Raw genomic sequence first — 23,344 nt, 5'->3', positions numbered from 1 at the left:
AGAGGAGGGGAGGAGTACAAGCCAGAGAGACAGTGAGACCATGAAAGGAAATGAGTCTAGAGGTGATTTAGGGTGCCGGGCACTAGTGCCATTGCCAAGAGTGCTGCACCAGAAGGAGCTAGCACAAGCATCAGGGAGCTACAGAGCAGTGAAGGAAGCAAACAGGAGAAAACAGAGGACAACGTAAGAATTGATCTGGCCTGGGATGACAGGGATGAAGGTCCCTTGTAGCAGAGCCCTCCCCTCTGCAGCACTGCAGATGGATCAGGAACAACTGGAGCAAAGGGACTGCGGTCGGGTGAGAGCCATTGGGAGAGCTTAGAGGAACAGTTGGCTTGGGTGTAGGGGGAAGTTCTGTAAGGAAAGTGGTTAAAAGACAGGGCAAAACAAACATGGGAAAATAAGGAGGAAGGAAGTGATCAAGGGGTGGGGAGCCGCAGTGGAGGGGTACCCAAAGCCCCTCCATAATAAAAGGAGAAGTATTGTCTCAGGAGCCACGGCCAAGTTCTCAGCACAGAGGAGATATATTTGACCCATAGGGACAGAGGGCAGGGAATAAGAGACAGAGACAGGAGATAGAAGATGAAGGAGAAGGGGGTAGGAACAAGGGAGGGGAGGGGTATTGTCCCAGAGGACAAGGACTGCCTCTAGGTAGAGAGGAGACAGATACGGCCCATAGGGAAATGGTAATTTATAAAGGTAAGAGAGAAAACCCCATGTTAGGATGAAGTGCTTAATTTTTAATTTGGTCATGTTAATTGTAGCTGTCCAGTGGCTAGAGGACATCAAGGTTCACCTGAAAATGAAAATTGTAGGGGGTAAGAAAAGAACAAAGCCAAGACAAGGTTTTGATCAAGGCTCGAAGTTTAATAACAAGCATTGTATTGAAAAGAACCACAAAACCCATCCCCTGCTTCAGCAGGAGTATGTTACAGAATAGGGTCAGTGTGGCAGCCAAAACAGCTAAGTTCCTATGGGAATTTACAACTACAGCCAAGATAGACATCTCTATCCAGGTCGATAAGACCTGTCGTGACAAATGTTCAAGGTCTGCTTAGCCTGCTCAAGGCTAGAAAGGTTACAGTTAATTAGGTGAGCCAAAGGGGCTTTGGGTTGCTGGATTTCACTACTTTGATAGATGGACCTTAATAGCCTCGGGAGGAAGAAAGAAGCGGCCAAAAAAAGGAATAGACCTTGGTGGCTATCTTTAGGAAAATAATCTAGCAGGGCAGAGGGCATTGGAGAGACCAGAAAGGTCTGACAGAGCTATGCTCCACCCCTGAGCTGGCCAGAGTCCCTTCACATAGGAAGAGGTTTGTAGTTAACTTTTGTCTGGTCCCTGTGTGATTGGGACCAGCCAGTCATTCTTCAGTGACAGGGTCCTGATGGGGAGGTGCCAGACGATGAGAAAGATAGGATAAAAGCCAAGGCTGGCAGGTCTTGCACAGACCTTTTCTTTTTGAGAAGGATGAGAGAACTAAAATCAGGGTTTCTTCTCTATGTAGCTTTGGCTGTCCTGGAACTCCCTCTGTAGACCAGGCTAGCTTTGAACTTCTCTGCCTTTGTGTCCTCAGTGCAAGACATGTACCACACCTAGTATATTAAGAAGTATACCAGTCAGGTGGTGGTGGCGCATGCCTTTAATCCCAGCACTTGGGAGGCAGAGGCAGGTGAATTTCTGAGTTCAAGGCCAGCCTGGTTTACAGAGTGAACTCACTCTATACCAACCGAGTGTGGGATGCACACCTTTTGATCCTGGCACTTAGGAGGTAAAGACAGGCAGATCTCTGGGTTCAAGGCTATCCTAGTCTACATAGTCAGTTCAGGACAGCCAGGGATAGAGAGATCCTGTTTCAATAAAACAAATTAAATTATAGCATCTTATATACTATATGTGGTAGGAGTGGGAATGTGGTCAGCAGAGAGCTAAGTCAGACAATATTGCTAAAGAGAATATAGGATACTTCAGACACAGCTGCCTTAGAACAGATAACAGCTCAAGGGGAGGAGTCAGGTTCCCACAACCGCAAGTCCTCCAAGACACAGGCTCCAGCATCAGACTATCCCTGCCAATTCTGTCATCAGGGCCTCTGAGAAAGTCGTGGGTTAGGCTGGCTCTGCACACCTGTGTGTTTGGACCCATCTCAAATCTGTTAGGATTTATTTATTGGTGCAGAAGCAGCATTGTTGGAGGAGAGTACAGACTACATCCTTACCAGCAGTCACATCTAGTTGTGGAATATGGCAGCAGCCAAAGTACCAAGTTGTTCTAAAGGATGTTAAACTGATCTTTGATTTCTGGTGAGGCAGGTTAGTGGATGCACAGAAGGTTCCATCCTGGCTGTTTTAGTTCTGAGTCTCAATACAAAAAGAGAAGTGAAAGGGATGGCCCATTAGCCCGCTTCAGAGGTCACCCAAACTGCTCCCTGGGGCTTGCCCCTCCCTGACCCCATCTCTGTTTAACTGTTTCAAGCTGACAAAAGGTCAACAAGTGGGGTAGAAAGGTGCCTCAGAGGAGGGTCTATCCAAAGGGCCACAATAAAACATAACATGAATAATTTTTTATTACAGTGTATTTGTGCATGTGTGCTTGTGCATGTGTGCTTGTGCATGCGTACCACTGTGTGTATGTATCACAGTGCACTTGTGAAGACCAACAATTGGCTCCTTCCTGCTAGCATATGAGTCCTGGGCATCAGACTCAGGTCACTGGGTTTGGTAGCAAGTGGCCTTTACCTACTGAGCCATCTCACTGGCCTTCGGCCTCTTTATGAGTGAGTGGGTTCCATTCAGAAGTGTGGAGTCACCATGGTCGCGTCTCATCCCAAAGGTCTACATCCTACTACCATGACCTTGGTAATGGGTTTCAATCTTTGAATTTGAAGGGAGGAAATATGCCTTCAAATCATAATATGGGCTTATTTTCTCCCCAAATCTATGAGTGCCAGTTTTATGTTTTTAATCAACATTTGATCTTAAGCTCTTGTAAGCTCCGCCATATTTAGCTATTATATTACTTTTCTCATCAACACGATAAAATGTCTCACACAACAGCAACTTAATAAGGTGGGTTTATCGTGGCTCACAGGCTGAGTGAGAGGACAGCCCATAGTGGCAGGAAGGTAAATCATGGCAGCAAGCCCTTCTGGAAACATCCTCCCAGTCACACCCAGAAGCATGTTTCCCATGTGATTCTGAATCCAATCAAACTGACAATGAAGATTAAGCATCACAGTTGTGTAAATGTCTTCCTTTGAGGTGGGCCCTTGCTCCTAGACCTGCAGCAGGGCTCATGCTTCCGCGCCCTGCACACCAGGATTAAGAGCATGGTGCACCACCATGCCTAGCTTAGTTACCATGCCTTTAATCCCAGCATTCCAGAGGCAGAAACAGGCAGATCTCTGTGAGTTTGAAGTCACCTTGGTCTACATAGTGAGTCTCAGAACAGCCAGGGTTATGTAGAGAGACCCTGTCTTAAAATATCAAACAAAAACAAAAACCCCAGTAATATGAAACCTTATTGCCATATATCACATATATGATTCTCAGCTCACTGAGTGCACCCTTGAACATGGCCTTCCTAAGCCTTCCCCTTGAACATGGCCTTTAATGAATAATAAATGTTGATTTAATAAAAATCAATGGAGTTGTTTGTTTGTTTTTTAAGATTTATTTACTATATGTGAGTACACAGTCTCTGTCTTCAGACACACCTGAAGAGGGCATCAGATCTCAGTACAGATGGTTGTGAGCCACCATGTGGTTGATGGGAATTAAACTCAGGACCTCTGGAAGAGCAGCAGACAGTGCTCTTAAGCACTGAGCCATCTCTCCAACCCTATCAATGGAGTTCTTAAGGAGTGGATTAAAGGTTCATATCCCCCACCCCATCACACCCAGCCTGAGGGTTCTGACTTTGGGCACATACACAATGGTTATAATCACATGATTGTGTCATCCCTGAGACTGTACTAATTATAGAGTGTTACTTTACTATTAGAGCAGATGATAGATCTTGACATATTGGGCAGGCATATTTTAGTGTAAAAAAATTCACTTTACATGTTGTCCTGGCCAACAAACTTTCCTTCGGCAAGGGCAGGATGAGTGTCACCACTCGCCTGTATAATAGTGCATCTATGGACAATATGGACTGTAGAATCTGAGTGATCCTATTCCTAGGATATAATGAGTCAGGTTATTTGAATCTTGCCTGCATGGGAATTTCTGCCTGCTAGAAGAGGTTGCCAGGCCTGAGGTGGCATGCTAAGACACTGTCCCTGATGGAGCACACCCATGATGGGGGTCTCTCATCTCTGACAAAGAGCCCCATAAATGGGGGCATCTAGCAAGGGAAAGGAAGTGAAAGAGTGGCACTGTACTGCATTCAATCACAGCAGGGCCCACTGGGACTTGCCTGGGATAGAGCAGTCAGAGTTCTTGGGCTTCTGGGAATTCTTCACCAGAGAAAGAAGGTGGGCAGGGCTCTCTCGCCTGTGGGTCCGTGCATGGATGTCTGGGAAGCACTGCTTTCTCCCAACAACAGTGATCATCCTGAAGGAAGTTCTGTTTTCTTAGGTCCGTAAGTATGCGTACCCACATGCCTTCTGTGGGTACAGATGCTCCTCCCATCTCCTGGGTTCTGGTTCCCCTTGTCCAGACCTGTTCCAGCTCTCCCTTCTACACAGCTATGAATCTCACTGCAGTTGAAAGCAACACATAAACATTGGACTCCTGGGACCTGACACTGCCAAAGTCTTCCTGAAGGTGGCATCTAATAGGCCAGCTGAGATAAAGGTGTCATTGAATGCTGGCCTGGTCATCACAATTTACAAAGTACAGGGAAGGCCTTTGATATTTCCTACACATTCTTTTTCTTTTTTTCTTTTTTTTAGACAGGGTTTCTCTGTATAGCCCTAGCTGTCCTGGAACTCACTCTGTAGACCAGGCTGGCCTCGAACTCAGAAATCCACCTGCCTCTGCCCCCCAAGTGCTGGGAATACAGGCGTGTACCACTACGCCCAGCTTTTCCTACACATTCTTGACCTAAAAAATGCTAAGTGATCAGTGCTTGAAATCTCGCCATCTGGGTGACCTCTGTAGGGCTACATATTATATTATTGAAATTAGTCTTTCAAAGCTACACTAGAATGGTAACACACTAAAGCTAGTACCCATGTACAACTGTTCACTAGCATGAACAGCATAGCATGGCACTGGAAGAGGGCACAAACACCAGGGTTCTTTAGAAACAAAGGTGATAAAAGTTGTGTAGACAATTTGGGGACAGGTTACACCTAGATTCATGGCACGGGTTGAAGTGTGCCTTTAAGTTCAGAAAGTATGGGTCATCAGGACATGAAGGGAAGACTGTAATTGCAACCCCCATCCCTGATTTCTCTAAGGTTTGTGTTCACAAGAGAGCCCAGAGATGGAGTTGGCTTCATAATTACCCCTTGTCCAGTGAAGGGTACCTTAAGAGAACCCATGAGGACAGCCTCACTATACATCATTGCATTTCATTTTCTGGAGACTGGCTGGCCTGGAACTTGCTGTGTAGACCAAGCTGGTCTTGAACTCACTCAGAAATCTGCCTGACTCTGCCTCCTGCGTGCTGGGATTAAAGGCATGAGCTATCACACCCAGCCTAAACCTAACTGTATTTCTGCTGTAGGAGTAACTAGTCTTTCTGCCCATGGAGGAGGGGAGAATGTGTTAGCACCTATTTCTCACTGAGGTTTGTACATCCAAAAGCCCCAGTGCCTTTTCATTTAAAAGTGGTGCCCCACGCCTTTGATCCTACTAATTGAAAGAGACAGGTAGATCTCTGAGTTTGTGGCCAGCCTGGTCTACAGAGTGAATTCTAGGACAGAGAAACGGTCTAGGGTAGGGTGGTGATAACATGTATCCATCCTTTAAGAAATTTGGAACTCACAAGATTTTCACAGATAAATTCTTTTAATTACCCTGATAAAACTAGAATTTATTAGCATAAATGTATGTGTATTACCCATTTCACAGGTGGGAATATATTAGCATATATATGTATATATATGTATACACACACACACACATACATATATACACACATACACACACACAAACTCACGTCATCTTACAGGTAAGAAAAGTGAGGCACACACAGAGGTGAGGTCTACATATGCCTAGGGAGGAGACAGACATGAGGGAGGTAAAGTCTGCTCTCTCAAAGCCTGCCATGCACTCTGCCTCTCACTCACCTCAGCTCAGCCAGCCTGGGCAGGAGGGCCGAGAGCTTGTACTCACACCCTCTGGGACAGGCACTAGGCAAACATCTGTATCCTTCAGTCTCGGAGGAGCCCAGTAAAAGGAAAAGCTACCCTCTGTCCACTGAGCAAGACTAGAGAAGCTAAACAGCTGCTAAAGGCCAGAGAAAGGGTGGATGTGACACAAGCCAGCTTGAGCTCTGTCCACCAGGTATCTCATCGTCCAGTATAGGAAGCCAAAGAGAATGGAGACCAGGAGGGGGAGACGTGAAGAGGGGATAAGGAGGCTGGAGAAGGGCTCCCAGGGGCTTCCTCAGGCCTGGCAGCTGCTTCTGGCTTCCTTGGAGTCCACAGACAACCTCAGACCCACCTTAGGGTGGCTGGCTGTGGAGAGGGACCAAAGGGCAGAGTACTCAGAGCTCCCCAGAGACCGCCACTCTGCTGCCCCCAGGCTCTACTGCCAAGGCCTTAGGCCAGGCTGCTGGTGGAAGGCATAAGATACTATGGGCACAGTCATCAATATACCTATGTGTGTGTTTCAGGAGACCTGGGCGAGATAAGGGCCATTATCAACAGTGTGACACCTCCTCATCTTCAGGCTTACGCCAATAGTGATGAGGCTGTGGGGATACCTCCTTAGGAGCACACAGCACGAACGCTTACACTGCCATGTGGGCGGGTCTGAAGCAATGGAGGTAATACAGTGCCCCCAAAAGCTGAAGACCAGAAGACGACATGAACCAGGATAGAAACAATGCCTCTTCCCCACCCAACAGTGACGGCGTCTTGGTGCAGCTACCCACCTGGACAGCTCAGTGGACCTCGCCATATTTAAGTTTCTCTGACTCAGCCTCTACCAGCCCAAGCCTAGAGAACATGCTGGGCAGAACTGAGCAAGTGAGCGGCATACAGCTGAGGCTTCATTGGGTCAGGCGCCTACTACGGTACAGCATCACTGCCAGGAATGCAGCCACGAGTGCACTGGTGGCCCCAAGCCACTTAGCCCAGGCCACTGAGCCGGCACAAAGCTCTTCCTGCTCTTCTGGCTGCTGGGTGCCTTGTGCCTCAGGGCTTCCTAACAGATCAGCACTGGGGCCTTCATCCACCTGGATTCTAAAGGATGAATACTCATTCTCCTCTGGACCATGGTTGGGTTCTGAGCTCAAGGAGCTGCTAGGGCTGATGGCAAGTTCCACAGAGCAGGCTGAGAATGGCTCGTTGTCCCCCTGGGACATCAGCACACCTGGCTTACTCATCTCTAGCCCAGAGCGCAGGCTTCTGGAACTGCTATCTGGTCCGGCCAGTTTGCCTCCAGTGGTGACTATGGTTGCTGGAGCCTCCAGGGTCTCCTGGAAACATAAGAAGAAGGGTCCAGGTAACAGGGAGCTAAACCAGGGTGTGGTGAGGGCTTGAGCTAGTATCCCACAACAGCTGTCCCCAACAGACTACCCTCTCTTGGGGACTCAGCACATTAGTGGTGAGACACAGCTGAATAGGAGGTGACCAGGATGCTGTTGTACTCTGTCCAGGGCAGCCCTCTTCTTCCCACCGAACTGCTGTGAGCTCCACTGCAAGGGAGCCCTTGCTGTGCTGTGACTCATCTTGTACCACCCGGGCCTGAGAGCCACAGCGCAGGCACAAGATCCCAAGGTTTATGAACTTGGTTCCCTTAGGCAGACAGTCTTGGGGAACGTGGCTAGAAGGGTCACTAGGTTGGAAGAGCGGCTCCAATCAGGATGCTTGAGACCACTGTCACATGAACAGAGCACTAGGACACAGGAGCCACCATGTTCACTCCTGACTATGAAATGGCACTGCTGAACTTCACTGGGGGCTCTGAGCTCCAAATGAGTTAATATATGTCAGTGGGGCAGTCCCATGCCCCACCCTGCTAAAGGTCCATACTTAGAAGTGTTCCTGACTATCATTCCTCTTAGAAAACAAGGGACAAGGGCTGGGGAGGACTGCTTCCCTTCTGTCCCAACACTGTGAAGAAACAGATGAGGGACAGCATAGAAAGTAAAAGAGTCTGAGGGCAGAGGATCAGCTGTCTTGGCAAAGTCACCTGAGTCACCATTAGGAACAAGGACTCACCTTAGCTTGCTTGCTGTTCCTCTCAGGTGGTATTGTGTTGTCAGGTGCTTTGGCCACACTAGCCGGCACTTTGGATGGCACTGTGCCAGCATACACTGAGTTGATGGGTAATTTTGATGGAGCTCCATCAGTGAGCACAGTAGATGTCATTGCAGCACTGGACTTTGAACTGATGGGCAGCTTGGAAGACATGGTATTTCCTGGCAATCTGACAGAAGGCACTGAGCTGGCAGTCGCAGAATCAGTGTGTGTAGCGCTGAGACGGGTGGCAGCCTTGGCCTGGTCACCTGCCGCCTTTGCAAAAGCTGATCCAGTGGAAGAGGAGGACAAGGAGGTATCAGCAGAGAGAACTGATACTGTGGCCCCAGACAAGAGGTTTGTCCTCAGGGCAGTACGTGGAAGGGGCTGGAAGGAAACAGTCGGAGACACAGGTCCATAGGTTGCTATGGGAACGGAGTCAGCATCTACAGGTGGGGAGACAAACGCAGAAACAAACCCAAAGGGTATTTTTAACTTAAGGGCTAGAAAAAGGTCTCAGTGTCCTTGGTCACATGGTCCCTTCCACATCCTGCATCCCAATCTCCCATGGAGAAGACCCTTGCTCCTCAGCTGTTATCTTGTAACCCCAGTCTGTCCTATCACTAAAGTAAAATGGGCTCCACCTTCATCCAGACCTGGAAGCTTAAAACTTGTTATAATTATTCTTTTTCCTTCCACCCTGGACACTTGCCTCCTCTAGCTTGTCCTGGGGCATGAGCATGAATGTCCGGAGACATTCCTCTTACCACTTACTGTCCCCCACTACCTTTTACAGGAGCAATCTTGAATCAGGAGAAGCAACAGCAGGATGGCTCAATAGAACCGCTAACACCAGTCAACTGACCCACAGGCACATACATGCCCCTAGTAGTCCCAGAAAGGGAGCTTGATCTGGGGAATCAGGAAGCAGGAGATATAACAGTGCATAAAGCTGATGACATCAGACTCTTCACAGAACTCTGAGGATACACTTGCCATGGCTGACAAAGGTTAGAAGTGATGTCTAATGTCTCCCCCTAAACATGACAGAAAATCTCCTGGAACCTGTGCTCGAAACATGCTACAGTAAAGTGCTATTTGTGAAAGAAGTTGGGAGCATTAGGACGATTCCATCTAAACTTCAACTGTTCACATGGCAATCCTAGGGCACTAAGGGCTGACCTAGCACCAGTAACAAACAGAACAGTTTGGAAAGTAGAGGTGAGCCACTCCAGCCTGGAAGTCAGGTGGATAGACTATAGTCCTTTTGTTGTTGTTGTTGTTGTTTTTGGTTTTGTTTTCTGTTTTTTTGTTTTTTGTTTTTTGGATTTGTTTTTTTCGAGACAGGGTTTCTCTGTGTAGCCCTGGCTGACCTGGAGCTCACTCTGTAGATCAGGCTGGCCTCGAACTCAGAAATCCTCCTGTCTCTGCCTCCCAGAATGCTGGGATTACAGGCGTGTGCCACCACCGCCTGGCTCTATAGTCCTAAGGGGGACACCAGGTTCTGAACCGACTGACTCATCTGGGGTTGAAATACTTAGTGATTTTCTGGAGTCTTGGCTACTTTCTATTGCTGTGACAATACCATGACCAAGAAAACTTATATAAGAAATCACATAATTTGGGGATCACAGTTCCAGAGGGTAAGAGCCCATGACCATCATGGTAGGAGCATGGTAGCAGACAAGCAGGCATGGCACTGGAGTAGTAGCTGAGAACTTACATCTGATCCACAAGCATGAGGCAGAAGAGGAGAGAGGGAGGGCAAGTGAGAGAGTGAGGGAGCTAACTGGGGATGTCATGGGCTTTTGAACCTCCAAGCCCACCTCTTTGACAAGACTACACCCCCTAGTTCTTTCTAAACAGTTCTACCAACTGTGAACCAAGTATACAGATGTAGAAGCCTATGGGAGCCATTCTCATTCAAACCGCCACGGCTGGGAACTAGAAGAGCAGTGTTTAAGAGCTCCCTCATCAGCTACTCCTATGCTATCCTTCCTGTCTTCAGGTCCTGGACAATCACTACCTTTTACCTGAGTGTAGAAATAGCCCTAGCTCTTTCTCATATGCAGCAATGTACAAAAATACATACTCTCCAATGTGATTTTACCACAATCTGGTAAAAATCTCAGAATCTGGGCTGGCCTTATAACTGTTTTCACCACAGACAGAGCAGAATAATAGGCCAGTTTTGCACTTATGCTCAGAGCTCTGCCTCTCTTACCCAGAGCCTTGCCCAGCTGCTGTGAGTTGGGTTTTTGTGCTAGAGGAAGAGAGAATGAAGAGGTACCGGTCAATGGATAGTAGTAGAACATATGTACATGTCAGTGAGTACCAGAGAGAAATTCAGCAAGCTCAGAAGACCTACCCAGCTGAACCATGTGCTAAGAAATAACTGCATTTGAAGCTGCTGCTGCCACTACTACACACACCGTGCACACGCTCTTTGACGTGAATTCCTTTTATTTCTACCCTGCCTCCTGTCTGAGGAAGGCCGTGTGGTAACTGTCATTGGACAGGCCCAAGAGACCCTGTAATTGCACATTCTGTGCGTACTTGCTGCGTGGGTGCCACCCAGTGCTGGTCCTTGCTCGTGATGCTCTCTGGAGGGCTGAGGGCTGAGAGCTTGCAGGTTAGGAGAGGGTATCAAAGAGCCACCAGACATCCTCGGAACGGCCCTGAAGTTGGCCTGTGGAAGTTGCTCTGAATTCTGAAATAGAGGAAATGAGATAAAGCAGTTGCTTCTCCCAGGAGCTGACAAAGGGCGGCAGACATGTGTGGGATGTCTCTCACAGGCCTCAGCTCCTCTTCTAGAACCAGGATGCTCGGAAACCTTTGCCTTGCTCTGGCTACAGGCAACCTTCACATATGAGGGTGTAGCTCATTGATAGTATACTTGCCTAATAGAAGTCTTCTGTCCAAGCACCTATTTGGTTTTGTTGCTGCTGTTTTGCTTTGTTTTTAAATAGGATCTTACGCATTTCACCCTAGCCTTGAACTTACTAAGGATGACTATGAACTTTGGATTCACCTGCCTCTACCTCTTGATCATCAGGCTTATAGGTATGTGACAACATGCCCAGTTTATATGGTGCTCGATACTGAACTCAGGGATGTGTGTATGCCAGATAAGCACTGCACCAACTGAAAGCTACATCCCCAGCCTCCCAGGATGACTTCAAGTGCTTTAAAAATAAACAAAACAAAGAAACCAACAAAGCAGGCACTGTCCAAGTTCCCTACCCATGTGTCTGTGTCTGACTCTGTAATGACTGCCCTTTCTTCAGCAGTCTGCACAGACCCTATGGCTTCAGACCCACAGTCTGAGTCTAGAGTTTCTTCTATAGCTATGGCTAACTCATTCCATCTCAGTAGAACTAGTTATCTTCCCACTACCTGACTCTACAGTTGAAAATTAAGAGCTCTGTCATCACCCACCCATGACTTCCTGAGCCCTCGTATCACCTCCCTCACATTCAAATCTGGTTACCCTCTAGTCTTTTTTACCCAGCTCAACACGTCACATGACCATCACAAAGACCTCAAAACTTCTGATGACAGAGTGCTAAGGGGGCCACGGGTCTGGCTAGCAGTTAAGTAGCTAGTTAGGGAACCCCAGCATTCTTAGCAGAAATAAGGCATGATTTTTAGGAGGTAGGAAGGGGCTTCTGGAAGGCTGGGTGGGCAGAAGTGGGCAGACAGGCACACAAGAGCAGGCAGCTTAAAACAGACTGTGAGGACCTACCTCTACTGGGGACTCTGGTGGCTGGGTGTCCTGGACAGGTCTGGGGTAACTTGGTGTCTCTAGGAAGCCACTGTCAAGGCTGTTGTGGCCTGGTGCAAATGCAGAAGGTCCAGAAACTGTGGCAGGAATGGCTGGTGACTGCAGTGGGTCTAGGGAGCGGAGTGAGGTCCCTAAAGTACAAAGATATAATGATGTCCAGAAAGAATCAGAGGGACCTTAGTAATAGAAGAGGCCTGGATGCTTGGGGGCATCTAGTCTCCCTTCAGTAACTCCATGACCTGATGTGAGATGGATTCGTTAGACATGATAAGCATCACTGGGGAGGGAACAGTGGGGAAAGAACCAGGGAAGACAGGAAAGGTGGCAACAAGGACTGGGGAGGGGGGGGGCACGGGGCTCTCACCACCCTGTTATGCTCACTGTCCGCTGTCCCAAGGCTTTCTCCTCACAGCTGTCATGACCCCTGCCGCAGCCCATCTCTGACCCTACCACAGCCATTTCTTATTTGAGAGAGCACAAACAAAGAGACCAACATGGAAAGAAGGGAGGAAAAGAGAAACAAAAGCAAACATGGTGTGTTCAAGATTGGCTTGGATTGTCTCCCCAGATCTTCTCTTCAGGCCCAAATACTAAAGCCCTCTCTGGTCACATGACTTGGCAGTGACATTGAGAAGAATTAAGGGGCAACCAGACAGTTATCATTAGAAACCAGGATGTTCTCAGAGCGACCTTGGGGCAGGGAAGAGAGATGGAGAGTAGGGAAAGGGACTGGGTGTAGACTCTGTGCTCCACACTCTGCAGGTGGAGAGGGAAGGAATGAGGACAGGTAGGGAGACAAACACCAGAGCCACAGACACGATGGCAGGTGCCTTGTGCTGGGCATGGGGAAGATGTGGGATCCCAGCTAAGTGCAGCCACACATCAAGGATGTGGCCATTTGCCCCACTGTGACAGACTCAAAAATTAAGGAATATGGCCAAAGGGACACATAGCTAGTGAGTGGCTCAGCTGGCTCTAAACCCAGGTATATCCTACAATGGAGAGTGATGGAGACAGAAAGGCAGGAGGTCCACAGGTAAAGGAGGAGGGGGAATCACAGGCCAGTGGAACAGGCAATGGCCAGGAAGAAGGCTAGGGCAGAATGCTCACCAGGAGGCAGGTAGCTCTGATAAACGCGAGTCACTTGCTCAGCCAGCCCAGGCAGCTCACAGATCCTCAGTGCCCGGATAAAGACCTCCACCCAGCCAAGCCGGCGCTGGAGCTTATTGAAGAGTTCCCAGAGTGTGTCCTGGTTCCCTAGTTGCCTGTAGGAAGCCCGCAGTCGGTCCTGGAAGACAGCACAGCCAACCTAGTCAGGCCTTTTCTCTACTCAGAAGAAAGCTACTACAAAGGAGACACCAAAAAAGCCACAGGAAGCAGGCAGCTGTCTGGAACGGAGTGAGAAGCAGGACAAGGCCACGAGGGTAGCCCAAGTATGGTATGAGGAGCACTGAACAACAATAAAAGGAGCTGCCAGGAACAGGCTATGGCCACGTCAAGGTTTGCGAGGCATTGTCCCATTAAATGCTACGGCCATCCCTAGTTTACAGATGAGGAGACAGAGGCTGAGCAGAAGCAAAGCAGCACTGGGGAGGGAGCAAAGCTTGACTCTGACAGCCCCTAAAGCAAGGAGAAGAGGCCCAGGCTCAATGCTCTGAAAGGGGCGGAGAAGAAAAGGAAGGAGAGCCAAGGACAGGAGGCAGGGCAGGTGCGCATTCTGGGGATGGTCTAGAAAGATGGCAGCAGCTATAGTGCTGCTTACTTGCTGGAATCCCACTTGAAAATGATCAGTTTGTAATCCTAATACCAGAGAGGCTGAGGTATGAGGGTTACAAGTTTGAGATTAGACTGGGCTACATAATGAGACCTTGTCTGAAAGCGGAGGGAGGGAAGGAGGGAGAAGGGAGGAGGGAAGGAGGGAGAGAGGGATGGAGAGAGGGAGGAAGGAAGGAAGGATGAGAGGGAGGGAGGGAGGAAGGAACTGGAGGGGAGGAGGAAGAAAAGAGGAAGACCTAGAAGAAGATTAAGAGGAAGAAGAGGAGAAAAGCAAGTGACAACCCACAGGAAATACCCATCAGCAGCTAGATGACTAGGTGCCCCAGAGAATGTCCAACATAGGGTGAGGCTGGCATGCTCTCCTAATTGCCCAGCCCAGCCCTGTGCTGTAACAGTATCTGCACCAGAGACCACACAAGAAAGCATAGTAGTCCTGAGACACCTAGAACAGAAGGCCCCAAGAGCACCCACACAGAGGTAGCTCTGGGATCATGGGAACCCATCCCATCCAAGAAGAACCGAAATATAAACCCAGTTTTGCCACTCCACTGGCTGCTGAGTATCAGGCCTGCAGCACATCCTGTGTGTGGCAAGACACTGACGGCTCCGAGTCCTCAGATCTGACATTGCAGACTCCATGCAAAGATAAGGTCTTAGGAGAGAATGAATCAAAACCAAGCAGGACCCAGGACAAACAAAGAGAAGGTTCTGGAAAATAGGGAGCCAGAGCCTGGAAACCTGTTGATCTCCTGCCGTGTTCTTGAGTGCAACACAAAAAGGAAAGGAATTCAGCAAAGTCAGAAAAACCAACTTGAAGACGCTAAAATAAAAGTCAGAAAAGCAAGGCAAACAGTAGCCTCAGAGGAGAGGAAGGAGGAGCTGGCCCTGACTTGGAGAAAGGCTAGGCCAGGCTGAAACTGCACTGTACAGCCCTGTGCCCAGTACACTGACCAGCTGTGACTTCCCTCGCTCACCTGGTCACTGGCTGTGAGGCAGGACAGGTAAGGCAGGATCTCCAGAACATCAACACAGCAAAACTTGCTGTGGTTGTCACGGATATACTTATAGGTCTTGTCCTCAGCAAATGTCATGGCTGCTCAGCTTCTACAGTGACTCCAACCCTGGAAGGGTGGGACGGACTGAGAGGGATGGACTAGAAAGAAAGATGGACAGGAGAACACGTTGGTGGTGCTGTTGGAGAAGAATTCTTTCTGTTTCTAGAATCTTGCCTTTTTTATTTTAACTTTTGCTTCTTCCTCTTAAGATTTCTCTTATTAATTTTAAAACTTATGTATATGAGTGTGGATATGTGCATGAGTGGGAGTGCCTGGGGAGGCCAGAAGAGGGCACTGGAACCTCTGGCTGGAGTAACAGGCAGTTGTAAGCTGCCAGATGTAGGTGCTGGGATCAGAACTCTGGTCCTCCCGGAACAACAGCACACACTAACTGCTGAGCCAATCCTAATCTTTTGCTCCTTTAATCAACCTGTATTATTATTGACTGTATCCAGAGGCTTTCACGTTCTCTTTAAAAGTGAACTGATGAGCAGAGAGCTGGCAATCTAGAATCCACTTCTGCCTGTTGGGCTTAATTATTGTTACAAAGGGTTTGTAGCTTCCTCTAACACGGGACATATCGCATGTGTCCTTAGCTGCTAAGGTTGTGAAACTTACTAGATCCCCTCCTACCACTAAGGCAGGACAGTATGAGTTACCTACAAATGTTGCTTCTTTGGGATATACTGAAAGCAAACAAACAAGGGCTGCCCATATGATAATAGTAGGATAATTCTACCATAAAGATGGAGAAAACGCTTGCCATGAGGGGACTGGCCAGCTACTAGAAGAGTAAAGAACTAAGGTCTCTCAGATATATTTGGTCTTTGCCATATATACACACACATATGCTCTCACAGAAGGAAACTGAGTTCTACCACATTTATGTCACTTTGTGATGCAGGCCTTTTCCATACAATGGCTCAGAGTGAGGCTGGAGCACTGATGTAATGGGTTAACGGGAAAGAGGCTGGAGCGCTGGTGTAATGGGTTAACGGGAAAGAGGCTGGAGCACTGGTGTAATGGGTTAACGGGAAAGAGCACTAGAGGAGAGGTGGCATAGAGCAGTGGCTCTCAGCTCTCCTGTTGCTGAGACCCTTTAATACAGGGGTCTCATAACATTATTTTGTTGCTACTTCATAATGGCAATTTTGCTGTTATGAATCAGAACATAATTATCTGTTTTCTGATGTTCTTAGGTGACCCCTGTAAAAAAACTGTTTGACTCCAGAGGGGTCACAAGAACCACTCGTCCAGAGGCTTTAGTGGAAAAGAGCACTTGGTTACTCGCTGCCTTTTCCAGGGGACCCAAGTTTGGTTCCCAGCACCACATCTGGTGTCTTGAAACTGCCTGTAATTCCAGCTCTAGGGGATCTGACACGCTTGTAGCCTGCACACACTTGGTATATACTCACACAGACATGCACATAAATTAAAAAAAATTTTTTTTAATGATTTAGAGAGCTTGTACAGGATCATTCAGAGATACAAGCTTAATATTTTTAAAAATATTTTTTTTAATTATTTTGTGTATGAGTGTTCTGACTGCCTGTATGTTTACACACCACTTATGAGCTTGGTGCCCATGGAGGCCAGAGGTGGCATCACATGCCACCTGGAACTAGAGTTACAGATAGCTGTGAGCTGTCATGTGGGTGCTGAGAATCAGACCTAGGTCCTGTGGGAAAGCAGTCAGTACTTTTTTTTTCAATTTATTCATTTATTTTATATACGATTATGCTGCAGCTGTCTTCAGAGACACCAAAAGAGGGCATTGAATCTCATTATATTATAGATGGTTGTGAGCCACCATGTGGTTGCTGGGAATTGAACTCAGAACCTCTGGAAGAGCAGTCAGTGCTCTTAACCATTGAGCCATCTCTCCAGCCCGCAGTCAGTACTGTTAACACTGACTGATCCATCTCTCTAGTCCCAAGATTTATTATTTATATTTTATGTGCTATTATTTATATTTTATGAGTATTTTGCCTGCATATGTCTGTGTACCATGTTCCTACAGAGGCCAGCAGAGGGCACCCACAGATGGTTGTGAGCTGCCACGTGGGTACTGAAACTCAAACTTGGGTCCTCTCCAGAAAGTAGGCAGTGCTCCTACTCACTAAGCCTTCTTTCCAGGCCCTCTAAGCTATATTTTTAAAAATTCGCCACTTCTATATGTTCACCCATTTATTATTGTATGTATATGATGGATGGGTGAATGTGTGCACACACGTCACAGAACACACGAAAGTCAGAGGACAACTTTCATGATTTGGTTCTCCCCCTCCACCTTGGGTTCCAGGGATTGAACTCAGGTCATCAGGCTTGCACAGCGTGCACTTTTACCTACTGAGCCATCCTACCATTTAAACAATGACAGTGCCTTCAATGCAAGCATTCCTTATGAAGCACCGCCATCTGCAATCACGTGTTCTGTTTGTCTCTTAGCTGTCCTCCACCTCGGGAGAAGAAAGACAAGGCACGCCACATCCAATTTATGTACCACTGGAGTGGAACACGGACCAGACCCATTAGCACAAACCTAGATGACAAATCCAGGAAGTAATTCTGATCATGAAGAAAGCAAAAGGAGGCATCGAGACCGAACTCCAGGAGGAAATTCCCTGCTTAAACAGGGGCGATCTAGGAAAGTCCCAGTCGATAACGTCTCACTGGATGATTTCCCACTGTGAAAAGACTGAGTCTTGGGCAGAAGGCAAAGCAGATGCTTAAGTTTTAAAATGGGATGGAATTTGGAGTGAAGAGAAACTAGGTGAGTGAAGTGGTTTAGAGGTGAGGGGAGGGAGGAAGGGAGGTCGAGGTCAAAAGGCCACCAGCATGTATGTGCTGTGGGAAGGACTTTGAGTTTTACTTGGTGTGATACTAGGAATCGCTGGAGAGGCAGGGCTCTGATTTGCACTGCAGAACTTTCTGGAGGTTCCAAAGACTTTGGGAAGCTCAGGATGGAAGGAGGGTGACAAGTCACAGCCATGTGAGAGGATGAGGATGGGTGTGGCTGGGATGGCACCAGAGGTGGGGATGAGCAGCCACATTCCTGGTGCCTTGTGGATGTGGGAGGTGGGGTGGGGATCAAACATTGCTTCTTGGGAGGTGGGGCAAGGAAGGTGCCACTTACTGCACTAGGGAAGGCAGTGACGAGCCACGGAAAGACGGCCCTTCAGAGCTCCATTTTGACAAGTTCAACAAGTTGTTGGTTTCCAAGGGTATTGTTCAGGAGAGAAGATGGAAGGGGTGGTAGAAGAGGGAACCAAGTGCCCATCGTGGAGTATGAGGCCTCTGGGAGAGCACAGAGTACCCCTGGGTGCTGCGGTGCAGGCCCCTGCCACGTGGGAGTCTAGGTGCCAGCTCTGCCTAGTGACCTCAGCCCATGCTAGCACTGGCACAGTTAACCACCAAATGCTACATTCCTATGAAGAGCTGTGGACGGCGGGTCAGAAGATCAAGGAGGTAAGATTGAGGTCTGTTGAGCCTTTAGGGGATGAAAAATGAGACCTCTGTAGTGGCCAGCTTGGTGGAACCCTTCCTCCTCCTTTCCCAGGTCACCTAGAAAGACGTGATGAGGGAGTCTTCTAGAGGGTTTCCTGCAGTCCAACCACAACGCTGAATGCAGATTAGGGGCGGGGAGTGGCATGTGGCCCCACTAAAGGCAGAGGAAGCTCACATTTATTCATTTCTTGAAGAGAAGTTCTGTAAACAGAAGCAGCCTGAGGTTCTTTTACTTAAATCCTTGACACAATCACGAGAGGAAGAGATACCAAGCTACACGGCTGACCTGCAGTGTGGAATTTGTCCCCAGATTTGTGGCCGTGGACTAATAGCATAGAGGTCCCCGCAGCAGGAAAGCCACAAGGCCCATCTTTACGCCAAGGTCACTGCCTGGGGAAGGGACTACAGGGTGAGAAGATGCAGCATTTAGGCTCTTTGAAGACATAAAAGTCTCTCAGATACAGCTGGCATCAATGCTGCCCTCGCCGACATTCACCTGAGTCCTGAGATCAAGGTTCAATGCCCTTCAAGTTTTTGAAGCTTCCCAGTATCCAAAGAACACTTTTTTTTTTTTTTTGCTTTCTTTTGTTTCCATCCTTTTTCTCAAACTTCTTTCTTATACCAGAAAGGGAGGTGGCAGGAGTGTCCTGGACATAGATAGCAAAGCTTCCGACCTGACTCCCAGTTTCTGTCCGGGTCACAGAAATAAATATCCACACTCCCGAGGGACAAGTCTCCTGGCCTCAGACTAGATTCCTGGCAGGACTCAGATCTCCAAGTGCAGGGAGGCTGTTTTGAACAGATGTCACTGCCTACAATTGTCCAGATCCAGGATCAGGCCACAGCCAGGACTGGCAGGCCTACTCCCCGGCGTGGCTGCCACAGGTCGTTGCTCGCAGCCAGGCCTCGAGTGGCCAGGGCCTGGGAGAGGCAGGGGGCACTCCGAGGTTCTTTCTGTCTAGCCTGGGCAAACGCTCTGCATCACCTACCTGCTTGCTAAAGGTACCGGATGCAGCTCAAGGAACTGCCATGGTCGCGAATCCGTGTGTGGAGGACTGCATTCTCCCCCTAATCCCGTTCAGGAGCCTCTTCGACCCCGTGCGCCCAGGCTCCGGGCGCTCCTGAGGACTCCCAGGCGCACTAGGCTCTGGCCAAGGTCCCCTCCCTGAAGAGCCTCAGTGAGCACAGAGACCTGAGGACCCACGCCCAGGCTGCGAACTTACCAAGAAGTAATCAGACTAGGCAACAGGTTGACCGCGTTCGACTGTGCAGAGCCCTTCCAGACGAGGGGGGGGCGGGACGGGGCGGGGCCATCCACGCGGCCATTGGTCAGGCGTGGAGCTAGGGAGGGGCGGGGCCGGAAACGCGGCCATGGGCCTGGCGGGGCCTTGCCATGATGGGATCGGAAGTACGCTATTGGCTGGACTGGAAGGCCTGGGCGGAGCTGGACCGCGCCGGTCTCCCGGCCTTTGGATGAATCCGGAGGTTCCCGAGCGGCTGGTCTAGTGGCTAGTGTCCCGCAGGCCTTGCTTGGAGGCTCTTCTGATTTCCGGCAGGTGCATTAAGAAGATTGTTTCTTCCTGCTTGGTCTAGAACACTTTCCAGGGGAAGCCCAGAAAACTGGTGTTCTTAAATTCCTTCCCCTGTTTCTCAAGCAAAGCAGCTCTTCTAGCCAAGTGCTGGAGGAGAGAGGGTCTTCTTGTGATCCACTCCTATGTCTCCAGTGCTCCATAAACGTGGGGTGTCATGCAAAATGTCATTGGGGTGTGGGTGCCTAGCCAGGTGACCCCAGCTGTGCTGGCAGGAACAGGATGCAACAAAAGATTGCACCTATCTGGGGATCTGCACCAAGTTACAACCCCCTATTGCTCCAATACCAGGGTAACCCGACACCTCTGACCTCCACTGGCTTACAGAGGACAAAGGAAAGTAAGCTTTTCGCTTCCAGTCAGTTGTTTCAAGAACAAGTGAAAACCAATGTACTTAAAAAGAAATCACACCTAGGATGGTAGAAATGTCTTATAACTGGATGTAGGTGGCGAGTACACATCATTAGCGTATGTAAAAATATATTAACTGGGGATGGTGAGATGGCTCAGCAGGTAAGGGCACTTTTTGCCAAGCCAGAAATCTGGGTTTGGTACCAGTAATCTGCATGACGAAGGAGAATGAACTCCCCAAAGCATTGGCATTTATCACCCGACCCCCAATAAATGTAAAACATGAAAAAAATTTAAAAATGCATCAATGACATACTTAATGATATAATTTCTTACCTAACACAGTTTTAAAGAGAAGCTTAAGGATTCAGTAGAGACTACCAAGGTTAGAGCTGCCACCAAACAGAATTAGTTGTGTGACAAAGATGCTGGAACTCTTTGAACGAGATTAGATTTTATTGCTGTTTGTCTTAGGGTTCCTGTTGCTATGAAGAGACATTATGAGTATGACAACTCTTAGAAAACATTTCACTGGAGCTGTCTTACAGTCCAGGCAGACATGCTGCTGAGGAGGGGCTGCGAATTCTACCTCTCACCCTCCTCAGCAGCAAGGAGGAGTGAGCCACGGAGCCTAGGTTGAGCTTCTGAAACCTCAGAGCTCACCTCTGGGGACACATTTTCTCCATCAAGGCCATACCAACTCCAATAAGGTCACATCTCCTAATAATGCCACTCCCTATGAGCCAATGGGGGCCTTTTTCATTCAAACCACACTGTTCTTGGTAGTTGTGCAGAAGGTTTATAACCTTCTGCATATGCAAATCACACCTAAGTTTCATTCTCTGGGACAGACATAGTAGAACTTCACAGAGCTGTCTTCTGATCTCCACAACTGCCTGTCCCTACAAAACAAATTTGAAAGTATAAAAAAACAATTCTAAAGTGAGTTTTAGTGACTTAGTCTTGTTGCGAACAAGGGCCTCTAATTTAATTCTTGCAAGAACAGCACCAGGCCTGTGAGGACCAGCTTCTAAAAGTAGTTATAAGTAGCCAAAGGGCATTGTAACAGTCCAGTTTCCTGGTCTGCATGGTTCCCAATTACCCGTCAAAAGCTCTTTTTAAAAAATCTAGACAAGGGGGGCTGGAGAGATGGCTCAGTGGGTAAGAGCACAGACTGCTCTTCCGAAGGTCATGAGTTCAAATCCTAGCACCCACATGGTGGTTCACAACCATCTGAAAAGAGATCTGATGCCCTCTTCTGGTGTCTGAAGACAGTTACAGTGTAATCACATGTAATAAATAAATCTTAAAAAGAAAATTACTGACTGGGCAGTGGTGGCGCATGTCTTTAATCCCAGCACTTGGGAGGCAGAGGCAGGTAGATTTCTGAGTTCAAAACTCATGATGGGGAGCTAAAGCAATGGCTCAGTTGTTAAGAGTACTGACTATTCTTCTAGAAAATGTAAGTTCAATCTCCAGACTCTACACAATGGGTCATAACTGTTTGTGACTCCAGTACCAGGGGATTGAATACACTCTTTTGCCCTCTGTGGGCACCAGGCACACAGTAGTATACATATAATATTCATGCAGGTACCTACCTATACTCATAAAATAAAAATAAAACAAATCAATTCTTTTATTCTGTGGGGAGGTGTCTTAATCAGGGTTTCTATTCCTGCACAAACATCATGACCAAGAAGCAAGTTGGGGAGGAAAGGGTTTATTGAGCTTACACTTCCATGTTGCAGTTCATCACTAAAGGAAGTCAGGACTGGAACTCAAGCAGGTCAGGAAGCAGGAGCTGATGCAGAGGCCATGGAGGGATGTTTCTTACTGGCTTGCTTCCCCTGGCTTGCTCAGCTTGCTCTCTTATAGAACCCAAGAATACATCCCAGAGATGGTATCACCCACAAGGGACCCTCCCCCCCATCACTAATTGAGAAAATGCCTCACAGTTGGATCTCATGGAGGCACTTCCCCAACTGAAACTCCTTTCTCTGTGATAACTCCAGCCTGTGTCAAGTTGACACTCAAAACCAGACAGTACAATTGACCCCTTGTCAACTTGACACACAAACACATCACTATTAAGCCTCAACCCGTACTTTCTTATTCATCTCCAAGATCTAAATTACTTTAAAAGTCCCACAGTCTTTGCATATTAAAAGTTCAATCACTTTAAAATGTCCAATATCTTTAAAATTCAAAATCTTTTAAAAATTCAAAGTCTCTAACTGTGGGCTCCACTAAAATACTTTCTTCCTTCAAGAGGGAAACATATCAGGGCATAGTCACAACAAAAAGCAAAACTCAAAATTCCAGTGGTTCAATGTCTGGGATCCAACTCACGATCTTCCGGGCTCCTCCAAGGGCGTGTCACTTCTCCAGCTCTGCCCTTTGTAGCACACAGCTTGTCTTCTAGGCTCCAGTTGCCTGTACTCCACTGCTGCTGCTGTTCTTGGTGGTCCTTGCATGGTACTGGCATCTCCAAAATGCTGCTATCTTCCACTGTAATTAGGCTTCACCAATAGCCTCTCATAGGCTCTCTTCACGGTGACAAGCCTCTGCTCCTATGCATGACTCCTTCAAGTCCTGGGCCATCAATTGCAACTGAGGCTGCACCTTCACCAATGGCCTTCCGTGGCCTCTCACTGTACCAAGAGCCTCAGTTGCTCTTTGTGACCCCTTCATGCCTTCAAAACCAGTACCATCTGGGTGACTCTTACACAGTACCAAGTCCAGCCACAGCACAAAATGCAACTGTGGCTACCTCTGGAACACACTCTCTGTGCTCTCAGAAAACACTTCCAAGAAAATTTCATCTCAGTGATGCTGGTCTCTTTTTAATCACCATTAATTTCTTAGCTCCAGCTAACCAGCATCAATAGTCCCAGTAACACTTTAATGGTTTAGTGGTTCTGG

General features: G+C 48.1%; 1 protein-coding gene across 2 annotated transcripts; it reads right to left on the bottom strand.

The window, feature by feature from the left end:
* Positions 1 to 846: 846 nt before the first annotated feature.
* Mavs (mitochondrial antiviral signaling protein) lies at positions 847 to 19,776 on the bottom strand. 2 transcript variants are annotated; one of them, XM_052183669.1, is made up of 7 exons: positions 19,703 to 19,776; positions 14,892 to 15,070; positions 13,252 to 13,429; positions 12,103 to 12,272; positions 10,914 to 11,067; positions 8,340 to 8,803; positions 847 to 7,594 (listed from the first exon to the last, which is right to left on the bottom strand). In XM_052183669.1, exons 2-7 carry the CDS (start codon positions 15,006 to 15,008, stop codon positions 7,166 to 7,168), a joined length of 1,512 nt encoding a protein of 503 aa, XP_052039629.1. In that variant the 5' UTR covers positions 15,009 to 15,070; positions 19,703 to 19,776; the 3' UTR covers positions 847 to 7,165. The 2 variants fall into 2 exon arrangements, with proteins under 2 accessions (XP_052039629.1, XP_052039628.1); XM_052183668.1 differs by lacking the exon at positions 19,703 to 19,776 and adding an exon at positions 19,469 to 19,696.
* Positions 19,777 to 23,344: the final 3,568 nt, after the last annotated feature.

This window comes from Apodemus sylvaticus, chromosome 5, assembly GCF_947179515.1.
Source record: "Apodemus sylvaticus chromosome 5, mApoSyl1.1, whole genome shotgun sequence".
In the NCBI taxonomy this organism is placed as follows: Eukaryota; Metazoa; Chordata; class Mammalia; order Rodentia; family Muridae; genus Apodemus; species Apodemus sylvaticus.
Note: the sequence above shows the minus strand (reverse complement) of the source record. Positions and strands in the feature narration are given on the sequence as shown.

What these genes read in the sequence shown, in the direction of transcription:
- Mavs (XM_052183669.1), bottom strand. Translation starts at nt 15,008, where the DNA reads ATGACATTTGCTGAGGACAAGACCTATAAGTATATCCGTGACAACCAC. An exon ending in TCAGAGCTACCTGCCTCCTG is followed by an intron (nt 12,273 to 13,251) that starts GTGAGCATTCTG and finishes TTTGTACTTTAG; the next exon opens with GGACCTCACTCCGCTCCCTA. An exon ending in GGGTGGCACCCACGCAGCAA is followed by an intron (nt 8,804 to 10,913) that starts GTACGCACAGAA and finishes CCCCACCTGTAG; the next exon opens with ATGCTGACTCCGTTCCCATA.